The following is an 18,281-nucleotide window of genomic DNA, read 5'->3' as shown; positions in this document are numbered from 1 at the left end:
CATCTTTGCTACGAGTGTTTTGTAAAGCACCAACTCGACGAGTCTGAATAAAAGAAAGCAAATGTGAGCAAAACCGAAAAGAGTTAAATCACCATAAATGATTCCTGGGCGTGGCCACCGCTGCTGCTCACTGCTTCCCTCACCTCCCAGGGGGCGAGGGTGATGGGTCAAATGCAGAGGATAATCTCACCACACCTAGTGTGTATGTGACAATCAATTTAACTTTAAGCTTTTACCAACGACAGCAATAATAAATGAAGCTTTCAGCACATACACAAAGTTGACATCTACAGTTATATTTTGACAAAGACGGTGAAAAACATGCGACTCGTAAACGGCGCGTGCAACAAAAAGGCAACAAACATGACTGTAGACGCAAAGTTAAATCATGAAATGCAACCTTACTCGAGCAAAAACGATGCATGATTTATCTGAGAGAGTATTGATGCCAAGTGCTCCCCGCCTGCTAAAACGTCCTGCATTGTGTCACTCCTGCTTTCCGAGGATGCTACTCTTCAGCCACAAGGAGTATGCTTTCATCAAGGCCAGAGATCATTGAGGTTCCTTCACAGCCGCTACATCAAACCCACCAAGTGTAAGTAGTTGTAGTGCCGCATATATCCACCAAATGTAAGTAGTAGTAGTAGTAGTATTATTTTGTCTCTGTGTGTTTTAGCGAAGGCAACTATCCATCCATCCATCCATCTTCTTCCATTTATCCGAGGTCGGGTCGCGGGGGCAGCAGCCTAAGCAGAGAAGCCCAGACTTCCCTCTCCCCAGCCACTTGGTCCAGCTCCTCCCGGGGGATCCTGAGGTGTTCCCAGGCCAGCCGGGAGAGATAGTCTTCCCAACGTGTCCTGGGTCTTCCCCGTGGCCTCCTACCAATCGGACGTGCCCTAAACACCTCCCTAGGGAGGCGCTCGGGTGGCATCCTGACCAGATGCCCGAACCACCTCGTCTGGCTCCTCTCGATGTGGAGGAGCAGCGGCTTTACTTTGAGCTCCTCCCGGATGACAGAGCTTCTCACCCTATCTCTAAGGGAGAGCCCCGCCACCCGGCGGAGGAAACTCATTTCGGCCGCTTGTACCCGTGATCTTGTCCTTTCGGCCATGACCCAAAGCTCATGACCATAGGTGAGGATGGTAACGTAGATCGACCGGTAAATTGAGAGCTTTGCCTTCCGGCTCAGCTCCTTCTTCACCACAACGGATCGATACAGCGCCCGCATTACTGAAGACGCCGCGTCGATCTGCCTGTCGATCTCACGATCCACTCTTCCCTCACTCGTGAACAAGACTCCGAGGTACTTGAACTCCTCCACTTGGGGAAGGGTCTCCTCCCCAACCCGAAGGCAACTAAAAGAACACAATGCATTTTCGGCACACGTTAGTTGACATTTTCCATAGAGAAAACCTAAATCACCACTTGGTAGGGTTGTCAAAAGAACTGATACTTTAATATCAAGGTGATACCTGCTTATCTGGTCTAAGCCCAGGGGCCAAGAACTGATACTTTAATATCAAGGTGATACCTGCTTACCTGGCGAGTCGAGGTACACATGACATGTGAAAGATTAATAATCTTTCACCCCTCAATAATCATTATTGAGGGGTTTAGGAAAATGATAGTGGGGGCAGGGGGCCCTAAAATAGGACTACTGACATTAACATGACTTAATATGGACCCCGACTTAAACAAGTTGAAAAAACGTATTCGGGTGTTACCATTTAGTGGTCAATTGTACGGAATATGTACTGAACTGTGCAATCTACTAATAAAAGTTTCAATCAATCAATCAAAAAAAATTAGCTTGACAGCTATTAATCAGTCAATTTGACTTTATTTTGTAACTTTATTTATTAGTATATTATTTATTTACCATCAGCAAATAATTGTTGTTGCACTTTATTAACATATCTGACATCATGAGAAAATACATTAAAATATATATATATATATTTAAAAAAAATAAATGTTAATTGTTTTTTGTCCTAAAACCTAGTTATCTTTTACCAAATCAAGCGCCCCCCGCTACCCCGAAGGGAATAAGCGGTAGGAAAATGGATGGATGGATAGATGGCAAATGTATTTTCAAAGTGCATACGTACGGAAATTGTATTTATTATATACTGTACGGTAATTCAAAATGCTCCTGCGCGTTTACTGCAATCTTTACGGTATATTTGAGCTTGTGTCCGGAAGAAGCTCCGCTTTGTGGAGCTCTTCGAAGCCGGACTTGCTGTGGAAAGAGAAGCCCAAGAAGAGAGAGGAACCATTGGCCGATCAGTGTGTCAGGGCCCGGCCAGGTTATCCTGAAGAGGCCGGTGATGAGACATGGGTCTGCTGGCCACCGTACGGAAGGAATGGTTCATCATTGGAATAGCGGTGGTCATATTGTCGGCTAAAATACAGCCCAGCTTTGGTGTCAAAGGAGGTGAGATTAAGCTGAAAGGCTGACTTTTTTTTATTATTTTTTTTACAATATTGCTATTAATTATATCTATTTACATTCTTAAATAGACGCCAAAAGAACAAACAAGTAGCTGTGTGTAGTGTTGGCAGGCGTGGGTATTTCCCCTTATGCCAGACTAGGCTGAGGTTTGACCCTATACTTTAATAGTAATGTAGAATCACAGCTAGTGTACTTACTTAGTAAAGATATGACACCGCCGAACAAAAAATAAACACTTACGGAAAGAATCGGTTTGAGATTTTTACATCGCTTGTGTTTCTTTAATGGCACGTTCTACAAAGCAAGCTTTAAAAAAAAGTTGTTAACCGTTAACGTACTGTCACTATCTCGTACTGACACAACAGTATTTTTGCATAATATATGCCGAAGTAGAGTTGGAATCTGATGGATTAAACTGATATAATAATAATTTATATACAGTTTAAGATCATGTATAAAAATGTGACGTAAATGTTTTCTGAGGGAGGTTTCGCCATTCAAAAGGCTCACCAAGTAAGTGTTTGTAGTAGTGACACGTTGCATTCTCTATGTCCTCACACACCTTTTTCGGTTTGGCACTTCAACCGGAACCATCATTTTTGACCACAAAACTATTGAAAGGGACTTATCTCAAATCTAAATTGCCAAATGAACATGTTTATCAGTGGGGTGATAAGAACTGGAGTTGTGTGTTGCTTTCAGGCACATCAGTCCATCCCACCAAGACGACCTGCTGCTACTGTTTTATATTGCTTACTTTCTCTCTCTCCCTCTGTCTGTGTGTGTGTGTGTGTGTGTGTGTGTGTGTGTGTGTGTGTGTGTGTGTGTGTGTGTGTGTGTGTGTGTGTGTGTGTGTGTGTGTGTGTGTGTGTGCCAGGACCACTGAAGCCAGAGATAACCATCTCATATGTCGCAGTGTCGCTTATCTTCTTCAACAGCGGCCTCTCGCTGAAGACTGAGGTGAGACAGTGATGGTAATGATTTACAGGGGTTTTATTTATTGTGTGCGTGTGTGTGTGTGTGTGTGTGTGTGTGTGTGTGTGCATGCAGGAGTTGACCAGTGCTCTGCTTCACGTGCGCCTTCACCTGTTCGTTCAGTCATTCACGCTCGTCTTCTTCCCGCTGGCGGTGTGGTTACTGGTCAGAGTGCTCGCGCTGACCGCCATCAACCAATGGCTGCTCAGAGGGTAGGAGTGGGTGTGTATGTGAATGCATCCTTTATTCAAGTACTGTTGACTTTGCATAAAGTTCATCACAAAAGTCTCATTCATTGCTATTAAAGGAGGTGTGTGTGTGATGTTAAAACTGGAATCTCCTAGTCGTCAGTAAAGGCATCAAACATTATTTATTTCCTGTTGTTGTTGCCTAGGTTACAGACGCTGAGCTGCATGCCGCCTCCGGTCTCCTCAGCGGTCATTCTAACTAAAGCTGTTGGTGGCAACGAGGTAAGAGGCACTCGGTGCAGTGTGTTGTTGCCACGATGACTGATTGGCTGTGTGTTGCCAGGCTGCTGCCATCTTCAACTCAGCATTTGGAAGCTTCCTGGTAATGTTCTAGTGGCGCGTGCAGTCCAGCAGTACGAATGTGTTGTGTACTCTAATTCATTCTTTGTATCGTGCAGGGCATCGTGGTAACGCCAGCACTGCTGCTGCTCTTTGTAAGTGTCTCCTAATGGCGGGCTACAACGTGACAATCAAATGTTTGTGTTCTGATGCCTCCTCCTCTTCCAGTTGGGCTCCTCGTCCTCTGTCCCCTTCTCCTCCATCTTCTCTCAACTATTTATGACGGTGGTAGTGCCGCTCATCATGGGTCAGGTACTCTTTTGTCAGCAGGCATCAGAAGCTCTTAGGCCCGACAGCACCTCTCATTGTGTTCCCTTCTCAGGGGTGCCGCCGTTTCCTCAGGGAGTGTCTGGAGCGCAGGAAGCCACCCTTTGGTGCCGTCAGCAGCGCCATCCTGCTCATGATCATCTACAGCACCTTCTGCGAGACCTTCAGTAACCCCAACATGGAGCTGGACCCCACCAGCTTGTTGATGGTCGCCCTCATCAGTGAGTCCACAGCTTAAACCAGGGGTGTCCAAAGTATGGGCAGGGGGCCTTTTGCGGCCAGCAGCTAATTTTTTTTAATTGCCCGCAACACTCTTAAAACTAATATTATAAAAAAACATTAACATGTAAAATTAACTGAGCAAACAGATGTAATCTAACAAGAACAATTAACAATATTGACACTAATAACGCAAAGCTGCAATGCAGGCAGTTTTTTCCTTTAAGTTTTTAATAATAAAAACCTAGGATCATTGGATGAATCTGAAGTTGATCTAGATATTTAAGCGTTGAAAGTAAAAATATTATATAATACGAAGGTCCTGAGTAGTCCTAAGTTCAATCCCGGGCTCGGGATCTTTCTGTGTGGAGTTTGCATGTTCTCCCCGTGACTGCGTGGGTTCCCTCCGGGTACTCCGGCTTCCTCCCACCTCCAAAAACATGCACCTGGGGATAGGTTGATTGGCAACACTAAATTGGCCCTAGTGTGTGAATGTGAGTGTGAATGTTGTCTATCTGTGTTGGCCCTGCAATGAGGTGGCGACTTGTCCAGGGTGTACCCCGCCTTCCACCCATGTGCAGCTGAGATAGGCTCCACCAACTCCCGCGACCCCGAGCGGGACAAGCGGTAGAAAATGGATGGATGGATGGATGACTTATTTTTAACACTTTTATGAGTGGAGGCCTTTTGAATCCCCAAGACTTTTACTCTGATGACTTTTTTTATACTGTCATTGCTCAAAAAATATTATAGAAACCAAAAGCAATGTTGCTATGTATTATTTTTCTATTTAAAGTGGAACTACACTTTGCTAAAATTTTGCCTATCATTCACAATCTTTATGTAAGGGAAGAACACACGTTTTTCTTTTTTAATGCATTCTAAATAGTAAATAATTGCGATTAAATGTCTGCTTACAATGGAGCCAATGGGAGTTACTCTATTCTGCCTAAAAAACGCTCTAAAACATCCAAACACCTCCATTAAGGTTTTATCCACAAATTGTAAGTATATATGTCATGCAATAATAGGTACATTTATAATACCATGTAATATTTACGTATTTTGGTCATTGCAGGCATTCGGCGACACATTAATTTAAAAAACAAATTACGACGTTTGCTTTTCCTTCACAACATCACTGATTACTCCTGACTGCAGACTTTATGAGAGTCAACAAACATAATAAAACATCACTTGCTGTACAATGTCTGCTATCATTGGGATGTCGACTGCTAAGATGTTCATATATTCACATTGAGATGAAGAATGACTTATAATCTTCACAAAGAAAAAAGGGGGGTGGAACCAAGTGCAGACCAAGCGTCTTTTCATGTCTTTCTTGCCATGTCTGGGTCTAAATTATAATAGCATATAATATTGATGTATTTTGATCATTTTAAGCATACGCACCACATTCATTTAAAAAACGCATCACGTTTGCTTTTTTTTCATCATTGATTTCTGCTCACTGCACACTTTATGAGACCCAACAAACAAAATAAAACATCATTTACTGTGCAACGTCAGCTGTCATTAGGATGCTGACTGCTAGAATGTTCATATATTCTCATTTAGATGAAGAATGTCTAATAATTCTCGCGAAGAAACGTGGCTGGGTGTGGGGGGAAACAAGCGCTTTTTGTGTCGTTCTCGCCAGTTCCAGGTCCTAAATTGGTTGTCAAAGTGTCCCAACTTGTCAAATTACCTACTCAGATGTCTCATGTCCAGGTGAGAGGCATGATTTATGATCTACAATAAACTTACAGGGAGCAGGGAAGCGAGGAAACAGCAGACCACTCGATGATGTAAACATAGGGACACACGGAATGATTACTGCGCCGCTATAAATATTGTGTCTGTGTTAGCGCTTATAATAACAATATCACTAATACTTGGTTAATATTTTCATCGTGAAATGTAAATTGATTATTGTTGGTGCTTTTTGAATGTTTATAAGATTTTTTGGGTAGAATAGTGGAGCTCCCATTTGCTCCACTGTAAGCAGAGTTTTATTTACGTTTATTTAATATTCATCTGATTTTGAAAATAAAAATGCTTACATTTTTCAGTGTGCGGCCCTCAGTGGAAAGAGTTTGGACACCCTTGCTTTAAACACTCTGAGAAAGTCCAGTGCAGGCTAACTTAGCTTGGTTCTGCTGTTTGCTCAATTTGTATTAAAGTAGAACGTGTCTGTCTTTGAAGTTTTCTCCATCCAGCTCACTTTTATGCTCCTCACTTTTGGATACTCCAGCAGGTGAGTGTTCTCATTTCTCTTTTGCTCTCATTTCTCTCTCAGTGCTGTCTCTCAAATGGAATTCTTCCGTCAGTACACTTAAATAAGAATACGGTGTACACTTATTAGTCCCTGAGTGCAGGTGTAGTGCTGTCCCATATCCATTACTGTCATTGTACACTCAGAGGAATTAACAATCACAATATTTTCCTTCTTCTTCTCTCCTTTCTTATGGTGAATTGCAACCACTTGACGTTCTTAGCATTATTGCCAACATTTGGATCGCCTCATAATATATGTAGAATCACCCCGTAAAATGTATAGTAGCTTTGTCTCCATTAAACAACAATTAAAGTTGTATTTGTTTTTGAGGCGGAGATTACTGTTATCTAGTAGTCCCTTCCTTTCCACTATGTCACCAAGATGGCCACCATTGAGTGTCCATCACTGCACACTCACCATTTTTAATGTGTAGAGTGCAGCATCTGGGTCCTGACAGTGCACTGCATTTTAGCATGCTCAAAGTATAAGTACGAAAGTGCACTAATTGAGATACAGCCCAAGAAGTAATAACAGCGCTAACAATGCTTGCATTGTCCACAGGTCAGACTCAGGTTTCAGCCCCGCCGACACGGTCGCCATCGTGTTCTGCTCCACGCACAAGTCGCTAACACTGGGTACGTGCACACATATGCTCTGTCCACGGGTGTGATGTAATAATTGATTGACCCCTCTGCGGTGGCATGAAGGTATTCCCATGTTGAAGATCGTGTTTGTGGGCTACGAACACCTGTCGCTCATCTCAGTTCCCCTGCTCATCTACCACCCGGCTCAGATCTTGCTCGGATCTCTGTTAGTGCCGACCATTCGCAACTGGATGATCAGTCGCCAGAAGGTGAGCACACCACATCCTGCTGGATGTTTCTCTCCTGCAGTGTAGGGTATTGTTGCGACACAGCTACATTCAACACAGATTTAGTAAATAACCCAGTCTAAAGAAGGGAAATCATTTGGAAGTAAAACAATCTATGTTTCAACTGCATATAATCAGCTGTGATCCTATATATATACTGTCTTCATTGTTTAGTGTCACGGTCTCACACACACACATCATACACACCACTGTGTCTCCTTGTGTGCTTCCAGATTATGAAGACGGCAAGCCTTCAGCCCGTCTGATGAAGAGCAGGCGATCACTTGCCTTAAGACAGCCTATCAACAGCGACCTCAGCCACCCTTTGCAAATTGGGCAAACACGGCATTTACTCTTCTATACTGAAAAGGAGCAAAGGTACATGTTTTCTTTTTGTAAAGGACGTTATTGGGACCATCCTTCTATTTTTTTATTTTCTATGGCTTTTCTACCTTTTCAACTTCCACTGTTACACTTGTAGCTTTGATAATGCTAGAGTATGTTCTATTTAATATAATAAGTGATATTTTTATGATGATAATCTCAGACTGTTTCATCCAATTGATGAAGGCAGACTCCTAAATCAGCTATGAAAAAACACCTAAGCCAAAGAGATTGTATATTTAGTATATTTAGTGTATTTTCATTCAGAGTTTACAGTCTAAAATGCTCATGTACTTTCAGAAAAGGAAATAAAAGTTCAAAAACAAGGCACTGCTCTTTGGCAGACTTTCACTTGAGGTGTGTCATTTTTTGGAATAGACAAGCTCCACCAGAGACGGAAACCACAGCATATATTTCTAATTTATACTTTATTGTTTAATGCATCTATATGACAATCCACCAAAGAGGATTGAATACTACGCTAGCTACTCAGTAGGCTCAGTGTTGCTAGATGATATGTAACTATCTTTAGAAGTGTGGTGGTCCCTCAGTCTCCAGGCGATGCCAATATGTCATACTCGGCAAGAAGCACCAAGCTGTTCTCTCGGATTCTGCGGACCCTGACCAAATCCCCACACTCCTGAACATGGATCATCCCTCTCTCGCCTCTCCCATATTCTCTCTCCCGGTCATTCAATGTCACCTCAGTGTGTTTTCCACAGGCTTGGCGGTAGACATAGCGTATGCCTATCACCAGAACCATGCCCAGGCCGGACGAACAGCCCAGCAGCATCCCCAGCTCCCAGGAAGTATACCTAGACACAATTTCTGGATACTTTCCGCCCTTGCCGGGAATCTCTGAAGGATTGGAAGGAAGCTTGGCAGCTGTCTTTGGTGGCTTTGGTTTGAATTCATCCCCAATGTTTAGTTTGAACTTTGGTTGGGGTTTACGCTCTGACTCAACAGATGTATCTGGCATTGATGGATTGTGGAAGAGTTCAGGGTCAGTGGATACAATAAGCAACATTTGTCTATGGGTAGGCGAAGGCGACACAGGTGCTGTGGGACGGTTGTAGTGGGAGCGACGCGGAGCCGGCGAAGGTCTTAGATGCACGGAGGTTGCTGAAATAAAAGGTAAAGGTCCTACTGAGCTGGAAATAGAGGAAGAAGGGAGAGGAGTTGAAGGGAGCAATGGTTTGGCAGAGAATGAGGGCGAAGAGGAGAAGGTTGGAGTAAAAGATGAGGCTGAACCAGTGGTGCTAGACATGGAATTCAGTAGAAACCGAGAATAGGAAGGGGCTGATGATGGAAAGTTGGACGAAAAAGATGGAAAGTTGGATAACCATGAGTGAGATACCGTTGGGAAAAGGGAGGACATGTGGACAGAGACCGGTTCAGGAGGTGTGAGAAAACGTTTTGGTAGAGTGGAAATAACAGGATGACTTTTTTGTTGGCTGGACGAATTTGTAATAGATGAATGTTTGCTGGAGTCTTGAGAGAGATTAAGAGCCGTTGTTTGAAGGCTCAATGACGACTGAAGGGAAGAAGAAGGAAGTGAAGAAACAGAGAAAGTGTTTGGACTTACAGATTTTCCAGTTGTGGACGAAGAAATGTGGGCATCTTTGTGCACGTCTGCATTTGTTTTGAAGTGCAAAGTATTTAATTTTCCAGTAGGCACTAAGCCTTGTGATTGCATCCACCATCGAGTATAGGATGTCACAGTTTGGGGGGATTGGGGCCTCGCTTGGGGGTCAGCTAATTTTTCTGACAAGACAGGATATTTTGGGCTTGGGCTAACCTGTCTCTGACTTTGGGGTAAGAACATTTCCAGCAGTGTTTGAGGACTCAGTGGACTTGGTTTGTCTGTGGTGTTTGAACGAAACATGAAAAGAGGGTTTGGCAAAATTGATCTTGAACGGGAAACTTTTTGGGTTGAAAATGTTGTACGTATGCCAATGTTTGAGAGGGGCATCGCTCTTAACGTTTGGGACTTCTCATGTCCCGTTAGGTCAGATGTCTGCGATGTGGACAAACCCGCCTTGTCTGGTAAAGATGAGCTACCTTGGCTATCAGATGCAAACAAACGAGATTTTGGTATTGAGGGGCTGGTGAGGAGGAAAGTGTGATGTTGTGAAAGCTTTAGTGGATTCACTGTCAAAGTCTTTGTTTTGATGTCTGTAGATACTGTCCTATCCTTCAAATGATGGAGAGAGTCAGGCAGTACAGGAGGAGATGAAGTGGAAACGTTTTCTACATTTGGTGAGAAGGAGGTTATGAAAGGAAGCTGGTCCAATAAGTAAAGCAACGAACGGGGGTCCTTCAAAGTAACAGGGCTTCCTGTACTGCTGCCTGACTCTCTTGCTGGTGTGGAGCCTAATTTTGCATGGTTGTCTCCTGAAAGACTTCTTGAAGAATTTTCTTGTACTGCATTGTTCCATTCACTGATCCCACGGCCCAGCTGGTTCCCCTTGAAAGCTCCTCGAGGCACAGTGCTGCTCCAGACATCTTTGGATGCAGAACTTTGTGTTTCTGTTGGAGGTCTGAGGGAAGGCCTGGGGGTCTCATTAGCTTGATGAGATAAACGAGTGTGTTATTTATGACAACTTGCATGGACAAGCTTTGCATGGTTGTACCTGTGACAGCAGTAATCATGAACTCATGAAGTCTTCTTGTCTCATCTCTGCTTGCATTGCCTCCAGTCCAAAGACTCCCGTCACGCACCACTGCAGACTTAATCCCCGCCCAGTAGACAAAGTACGACTGAACCACTGTGATACTAAAAGGACAAAGAGGTGCAAAGTCCTCTGTAAATGTTGGACAGGTACCATCACACGGCTTCAGACTCACTAGAAACGGATGTCTCCCACGGGTGCATCGGGAGCCCTCCACACAAACGACAGGTTTCTCTTCAGCTGTTTGTCCGAGTGAGTGAGCGTGTCGCCTTCCGAGAGGCAGTGCAGCGTGTGTGTCCCGGGCGGAGTCAGGGTCCAGGAGCCTCCCACCAGGACCGGACCCCCTACAGGTGATCCTGCCCTGCCTTGTTCTTCTTCTAAGACTTTAGCATCTTGACCACCGCGGGCTTGGAGCAGGAATCCCATGAAGTCCCGGGAGCTTCGGACGGTCACTGAAGAAGGAGGTGCTGATTTAGGACTTTGGATCATCGAAATACATAATTAAACAGCCAGTCTACCTGTGATGAGCTGTCCAGGCAGGTATGAGCGCACCGAGGTGCGAATGGTAACGTGGCTCTTCTGAGGGTCTTGGGGTTGGGCTTGGACGTGGCCGGGATTCATCCTCATACAGGAAGCTGGACCGGCACCACGGGAGAACGCCATGGTAGGCAGGATCAGAGAGAAGAAGACCACAGCCATCCCCAAATAAAGCAAGTAGGACTTCATACTGAGCAGAAGTTAAATCAGGACATTATTGATGCATTACTATATTAGTTGTAAGTAGTTAATTTGATCATTTTAATCAGCTTTAGTGATAAAAATGTATCACTAAATGACAAAATGTATAAATGTATTTTTTTAGTAGATGTCTTATATCAATCCTACCTTGTCTGGTAATCTCTTGGTCAGTGTTCCAATGTGTTCTGGAATGTATGTGTGTGTGTGAAAGCATCAGCTTTTAATTTGGAAGCATTTGGGGGGCGGGGGGCTTTGAAGTGTGGGAGGGTCACATAGATCTACAATATGTAGATCTCCTGCTGGTATTCCCGAGCATTAAGTTCTGCATACATGGAATAAATTCAACTGTAAATTGATTATTTTGCATTGGGGTGATAATAAACTCTTGTAAAAATTAGAGGACATAGTTTGACAAACTGTATTATAAAATGTAGTTCAGAAACTAGACAGGATTGTGTCTGCTGTGTTGCTGCGATGCTAAAGGCTCCATTTCTACAGGATTAACACACTAACAGGATGTAACACCAGCTGCAGCCACTTGCTCCCGGATCTCCCAAACATTTGAACAGTACACCCTCTGCTCCCCCAGGTGATAAAGAGTCCGGTAAACAGTGTTGTGTGTTGCTCTCTGTCTTCAACCAGCAGGTTTACTCCTATGAAATATTTCATAATCAACGTAAATTTTGTAAAGGCTCATCAATCAAACTTCATGATGTTTAAGCTTTGATCATCCAGCTTCTTAGACTTAGACAACTTTATTGATCCGCAAGGGAAATTGTTCCACACAATAGCTCAGTTACAAAGGATGGAAAGGGTTAAGATGGAAAGGATAATGCCGGTATAAAGTAGACTAAAAATGTACCATAGTAGCAATATGAAATATAACATATGTAATATTTACACATTATATATACAGTATATAATATATACTTATATATTATATTGTTGTATTTTTCTATAATATATACAACATATATTATATACAAATACAAATATTATAACTTCTGTACTCAGTGGCTACTTAATTAGGGAGAAGAACACACTCAAAACATTCTGCCTTTAAAAATTACAAAGTACAAATTCACCACTGCATTGTAGGATCTAAATAGATTAAGCATGTTTACCTGACATAGACGCTAAGTGTTGTGGTTGTGAATTTTTTTTTGCAGGGTCACATTTACCAATAGGCGAACACAAACACTTGTCGTAGGCCCCAAATGTCTCATAAAAATGTTTCATAAAGTTTCTTCGTATTTAAAACATTTTTTTTGGGTTCTAATTCATGCACTTCAGAATGCATTACCTTGCCTAATGGTTATTTCAACCGGTACCCCCTCCCTTCTCATGCTATGGACTATTCCATGCCACTGAGCATGTGCAGATGTTTAAAAACAAAGCAGAGTTACCCAAGTAAAGCAAAGAAGAGGGGAGGCAAGAAGAGCAAGCGGTTTTTATGTGATTTACATAAGAGAGCTACTGTCAGTGCAGAATGCAAGTGGAGGGTGGTGCTTTTCATCACAAATATGTGAGTATTAAAGCGCTCAAAATGTAAACCATTGAAAATGAGGGTCTGGTAAGATGTGGCAGGAAAGGAATGAAGAGGCACTTTTTAAAAGTCAAAGTCAAGAGCCACGGTCAAAAGCTCTTCTTTTTCCCACCAGTCAAAAAATTACGGGCTTTGCAATAATAGCGCAATGCATCACATCGGGTTAAACTGTGCTTAAGGTTATCTGAAATATCGCTAACACTTAATTAAATGTTGTTTTACATTCCTTAAATTAGAGTCAGTGATTCTCATTGCGCGGCTCGCCAAGCTTTTATGTGCAGCTTGTATGGTAGTTCATAACATGATAAATGGCCGTTGGACGGTTTGACAACATTTAACATGTTGGGATGTAAAAGAAGTGAATACAAGTAAAAGAGAGGACACCTACATACAGTTTACATGGATACACAACATTAGGCACACTAATGACATCACATTTTGTTTCTGGTAAAACATATCTGGTGTTTGAGACAATAAAGTGTAGCTCTTTGATGACAAATAGTTGCAACATGGAGTTTATATTTTTTATGTTGGCCTCACCACAAGAAGATGGAATTTGTGTTTGTATCTTTTTCAAAGTTATATTAAAGTTTGACGTGGAGGTTGGAAATGATCAACAGCTGCAGTACTTTGTATTTCTAGTCCTAGGCCGTTGGACGGATCCATGTTTGCTTGTGAGGAGAACGCATCAAGAACAACATTACACATGGTAACACTTGGCTTCAAATACTCCCATCATCATCATCATTTCTTTTTATTCCTTTCATGAAAATGCATATATACAAGTTTGTTTCTTATACATTTCCATGATCACAAAGGAGCAGATGGAAGAATTCCATCCATCCATCCATTTTCTACCGCTTGTCCTTTTCAGGGTCACGGGGGTTACTGAAGCCTATCTCAGCTGCATTCGATTAAATTCTTATATTTATCTGCCCCCTTTTTTAACATAGATTATTTTAAAAGACTTTATCACTGTTCCCTCCACCAACACCCGAACTCCAACATACTTAAAAAATTTTCTTTTAAGCATTTTCATAATGACAAGTCCAATCAAAATCAAAAATCAGTTTGATATAATGCCAGTTGTCTCTTTTTGTGACTGCCTCCACCGTGTTGAATTTGTTGCAATGAACTTTATTATATTTATTCTGTGGGACTGCGTGCGTGTGTGCGTGTGTGTGTTTGTGTTTATGGGATGTTCCACAAGGAGGCGACAAGGAGGACTGAGGGAGGGAGGATGTTCACAATCAGTCAGCGACGCTCACTCTAAAGATGACATTGGACAAGCAAAGACTGGTGAGTTTGAGCTGTGTGGAAAAAACTGCAGAAAATGTCTTCATTTGCAGGACTGACCTTTGTGCTGCTTAGTCCTGCAGGAACTGTAAGAACCACATCCAGATTGAGCTCTTGAGGTCCCTGCAATGTTCTCTACAGCAATGCTAGTAGTTTTCCTGACAGCGCCTGTTTGTTGTCAGGGTAACGTCTCATCCTTGCCTGACCTGGGTGGTCCAGAACCAGATCAGGGTCCAGGGACTGAGCATCTAACACAGGCAGCTGTGAAGGAGCCTGCGTCCCATAGAGGGTCCACAGCAGAGGTGAGGAAGCCCTCCTTGTCTTCAAGCAACTCCTCGCTCTCTAAGGTGGTCCCTATTCCCTAACTGCCTAGAGACCACCAACATCAAAAGTGCCTTCAAATACATCAACACCATCATGTCCTGCCTTATCTTCGCCGTTGCCGTAATTGGGAACGCTACCCTATTGAGGATCATCTACCAAAATAAAAGCATGAGGAACGGACCCAACGCTCTGATCGTCAGTTTTGCCCTCAGAGACCTGATCTACATCACCATTGACATTCCCATCAACATCTACAAGGTACCAGCCTTCTTACCTGCTTACCTCATAATCAACCCTAATTGAAAGCCCTTCGTACTTGTTTCATTACAAGCACTTAAATGGAGTAGCAATGCATTGTGGGTACACCCCTTCCTACCCCAACACACACACACAGTCTTGAGTGTTGTACTGATAAGAGTTAAAATATCCGGCTGATTGTGAGAACACACACATTGATGTCATGGTGTGTGCGTGTGTGTGTGCGTGTAGCTGTTAGCCATGCGCTGGCCATTTGCAGACAACACCTTTGGTCTCTTCCTGTGCAAGATGTTGCCCTGCAGAAAGAGCCGGTGTGCTCTTAGTGTGGACAGGTAGTGTCCATACACACAAAACTCAAGAATTTTGACCACTTGTCCATACACGCTTCACACATTGACATCTTTAAAAATGGCCTCCATGGGTCCATTAAAAAAAAAAAGAACGATCAAAAATTAATGGGGCCTATGGGAGGCAATATTTTATTGATTTCAATGCCTTAGACCAGGGGTGTGAAACTCATTTTATATCGGGGGCCACATGGAGAAAAATCTACTCCCAAGAGGGCCGGACTGGTAAAATCACGGCATGAGAACTTAAAAATAAAGACAACTTCAGATTGTTTTCTTTGTTTAAAAACTGAACAAGCACATTCTGAAATTGTAGAAATCATAATGTTGTTGTTTGTTTTTATTTACAATTACTTGTTGCGGTTAATAGTATATATACTTTATTTGTCGTTATTTATATTTTCTGAATAAATTATGTGATAATGTTCATCAGTCAACTCATTGGTGTTCGTTTTCAATCTATCAAGATAAAAAAATGATATCAAAATCCAATTACAGTATGTTATTTATGTTGTTTGATAATTTTCATCGTCTGATGTACTAACATCATGTGGTTTATTTTGTACATATTTAGCATCATCTACAAACATACAAAGACTTGCTATTGTGACATCCAGTGGACACATGTAGAACAGCTGTTTCTTTCATTCAAGAATTTCAGGTTAATTTTTATACTTAGCAAACTCATCACGCGGGCCAGATAAAACCTGTTTTCGCAGGCCTGATCCGGCCTTCGGGCTGTACGTTTGACACCCCTGCTTTAGACTCCACAGTGAGTCAAATTATTATGTTATTGGTCCCACCAGGACAGAAACAGACACACACACGCAAAGTAAGGAACAACTATCTCTTGGCGCCCTCAGATACCGAGCGGTGGCATCCTGGTCCTGGGTGCAGGGTACAGGTGTTCCCACAGTGACGGGGGTGGAGATCGTGAGCATCTGGCTGGTGTCGGTGGCCCTGGCCTTGCCTGAGGCCGTGGGCTTTGACTTGGTCACTTTTGACTACAAGAACGTTACCATGACGACCTGCATGCTTCAGCCCAGCACACCCTTCCTGACCGTGAGTGTGTGTCGAGGCGGCTATGGGAAGTTATCTGAGCTCCGACGGTTTCTGTTTCAGTTCTACCGCGATGCTAAAGACTGGTGGCTCTTTGGCTTCTACTCCTGAGTCCCGCTGGCTTGCTCCGCTCTCTTCTACTGCGACTTCTATGCTGCGACACCAGAAAAGAATGCTCTGCATGGCGCTGAGTGAGCATCTTAAGCAGGTCAGAACACGCATCACTGGACTGAGCTGTGTGGCGACGATGACTATGACGAGCTTTCCTGGCTGCAGCGTCGGGAAGTGGCCAAAGTGGTCTTCTGCCTGGTGCTGATCTTCGCTCTGTGCTGGTTCCCTTTACATCTCAGTCGCCTGCTGAAGAAGATGGCCTACAGTTCCCATGATGCACACCGCTGTGACCTCTTGAAGTACATGCAGCAGAACACAACACCATAGCTCCAACACATTCTGTTACCTGCTTTTTTATGACATGTTTTGTTGTCTGCAGCTTCCTGTTGGTGCTGGATTATTTCAGCATCAACATGGCCACCATCAACTCCTGCATCAATCCCATCATCCTCTACTTTGTCTCTAGGAAGTTTAAAAACTGCTTCAAGGTAAACAGAATGAGCACATTTTTGTTTGCGTGTGTCAGTGTGACATCACAAAGAGGCTATAGGGTCAGAGGTCATGAGAAAGGTCAAGACTGAAATATTCTAAAGTGGAAGGGAGGAAGCGGAGCATCTAAAGATAGAAAGGATGCAACCTTCGATAAGAAACTGGTGGGATGTAACTTAGTGGTGCATGTCCAAAAGCAGACACACAAGGAAAAGGCCTGTTGATGTCACAGTGATGTCATCAGTGTTATTTCAAATCAGAAGCAGTCATATCTTCAATCATAATTTATGGGCATTTAAAGAAAGGAAAAACAAAACAAAAAAAAACAAAAAACTGCCATATCTTTTTTGTAGTTGTATTCCTTTTTTATTATTGTTGTTATTTTTTGTATTGGTCCTACACTACTATTGCTTTTTTTGTGTCACTTTTGACATGGTTTTGTCACAGTTTACTTGCTTTTTTTTTTTTTTTTTTTTTTTTTTGACTTTTTATTTTGTATTATTTTGCATCTGATCAAGCCCTTTGACTTTCTTTTTCTTTTTTAAGTGTGAACGGTGGAGAGGTCCTCGGGAGGTGATCTTGTGATCACTTCCTGAGGATCCTTGATGCCGAAGAATATTCATCCATCTTTGCTATGGTCTGGATAGCCTGCTGATCCTGAGCTGGAGCGGGATGGATGGATATATATACAACATCTGGGTGTTTTTTTATCTAATAATGTCTATACTGTAAACCTTGAGTTGTTAAAGTTCAAGTGCACCTCTCTCCTCAAGTGTGCATGTGAGTGTGTATGAGTGGATGTGTGCCTGTATGAAGGGTTTGCGTGAGCAAAGTATGACTGTTAAATGTGATTTTAGCTGTAAAATTCAATAAAATATATCTGCAAAAAAAAAATCAGAAGCAGTAAATAAAATAGACTGGACCTCATCATGGTTGACTGGTTGCTATGGAGACATCATAGACAATGATGTCGATTATGTCATCCCTTGAGTGTGTATGAGTGCAAAGAAACAACAATACATAATTCAAAATTGTGCCCTCTGTGTTCTCTCCTGCAGTCCTGTTTGTGTTGCTGGTGCTATTCTGTCTCTGATCTTTCCTACAAACACGACCGCTGAGCCATTCTGGACCTCCTGTGGAGGAGGAGAGGAATAGCATCATGTGATTGTTATACAAAGTCTCTTAGCACCCTCTAGCGGCTGTGATCTGTACCAAATGACACAAGAAATGAGGGGTTTTGTTTTTGTCAAATGTCATTCATACAATTTATTTTCAGTAATTAAATATGGATATTTCTATACAATTCAATTGCGGTCATATTACACAGGTAAATAAAGAATAGATAAAAATCAAAAGTGTAGATTAAAAATTCGAAAGCAAACGGGTGTTGTTTGCGGTTGGTCACGTG

The 18,281-nt window shown here is 42.6% G+C and overlaps 2 protein-coding genes and 1 pseudogene across 3 annotated transcripts; 2 read left to right on the top strand and 1 right to left on the bottom strand.

Moving 5' to 3' along the window:
- The first annotated feature begins 2,178 nt into the window (after window positions 1-2,178).
- On the top strand, window positions 2,179-8,359 carry slc10a7 (solute carrier family 10 member 7). Its single transcript, XM_061960615.2, has 12 exons — window positions 2,179-2,434; window positions 3,330-3,412; window positions 3,503-3,639; window positions 3,822-3,897; window positions 3,959-3,997; window positions 4,074-4,109; window positions 4,183-4,266; window positions 4,337-4,502; window positions 6,706-6,757; window positions 7,340-7,413; window positions 7,486-7,631; window positions 7,883-8,359. The coding sequence occupies exons 1-12, from the start codon at window positions 2,335-2,337 to the stop codon at window positions 7,913-7,915; spliced, it is 1,026 nt and encodes a 341-aa protein (XP_061816599.1). The 5' UTR covers window positions 2,179-2,334; the 3' UTR covers window positions 7,916-8,359.
- A 156-nt stretch (window positions 8,360-8,515) lies between these two features.
- On the bottom strand, window positions 8,516-11,626 carry LOC133606548 (uncharacterized). 2 transcript variants are annotated; one of them, XM_061960614.2, is made up of 5 exons: window positions 11,591-11,626; window positions 11,224-11,432; window positions 10,881-11,157; window positions 10,667-10,809; window positions 8,516-10,601 (listed from the first exon to the last, which is right to left on the bottom strand). In XM_061960614.2, exons 2-5 carry the CDS (start codon window positions 11,429-11,431, stop codon window positions 8,581-8,583), a joined length of 2,649 nt encoding a protein of 882 aa, XP_061816598.2. In that variant the 5' UTR covers window position 11,432; window positions 11,591-11,626; the 3' UTR covers window positions 8,516-8,580. The 2 variants fall into 2 exon arrangements, with proteins under 2 accessions (XP_061816598.2, XP_061816597.2); XM_061960613.2 differs by lacking the exon at window positions 11,591-11,626 and having other exon boundaries at window positions 11,224-11,567.
- Window positions 11,627-14,182: 2,556 nt separating this feature from the next.
- LOC133606553 (endothelin-1 receptor-like) lies at window positions 14,183-18,228 on the top strand (annotated as a pseudogene).
- The last annotated feature ends 53 nt before the right edge of the window (window positions 18,229-18,281 follow it).

This window comes from Nerophis lumbriciformis, linkage group LG05, assembly GCF_033978685.3.
Source record: "Nerophis lumbriciformis linkage group LG05, RoL_Nlum_v2.1, whole genome shotgun sequence".
NCBI classification, from domain to species: Eukaryota; Metazoa; Chordata; class Actinopteri; order Syngnathiformes; family Syngnathidae; genus Nerophis; species Nerophis lumbriciformis.
The sequence above is the reverse complement of the archived record's forward strand: the minus strand, read 5'-3'. Positions and strand labels throughout refer to the sequence as shown.

Coding starts and splice junctions, on each gene's coding strand:
- LOC133606548 (XM_061960614.2), bottom strand. CDS start 11,431: ATGAAGTCCTACTTGCTTTATTTGGGGATGGCTGTGGTCTTCTTCTCT. Junction 11,158..11,223: donor GCCTGGACAGCTCATCACAG/GTAGACTGGCTG, acceptor CTCCTTCTTCAG/TGACCGTCCGAAGCTCCCGG. Junction 10,810..10,880: donor GTGGGAGACATCCGTTTCTA/GTGAGTCTGAAG, acceptor TTGTCCTTTTAG/TATCACAGTGGTTCAGTCGT.
- slc10a7 (XM_061960615.2), top strand. CDS start 2,335: ATGGGTCTGCTGGCCACCGTACGGAAGGAATGGTTCATCATTGGAATA. Junction 3,640..3,821: donor AACCAATGGCTGCTCAGAGG/GTAGGAGTGGGT, acceptor GTTGTTGCCTAG/GTTACAGACGCTGAGCTGCA. Junction 4,110..4,182: donor CAGCACTGCTGCTGCTCTTT/GTAAGTGTCTCC, acceptor CTCCTCTTCCAG/TTGGGCTCCTCGTCCTCTGT.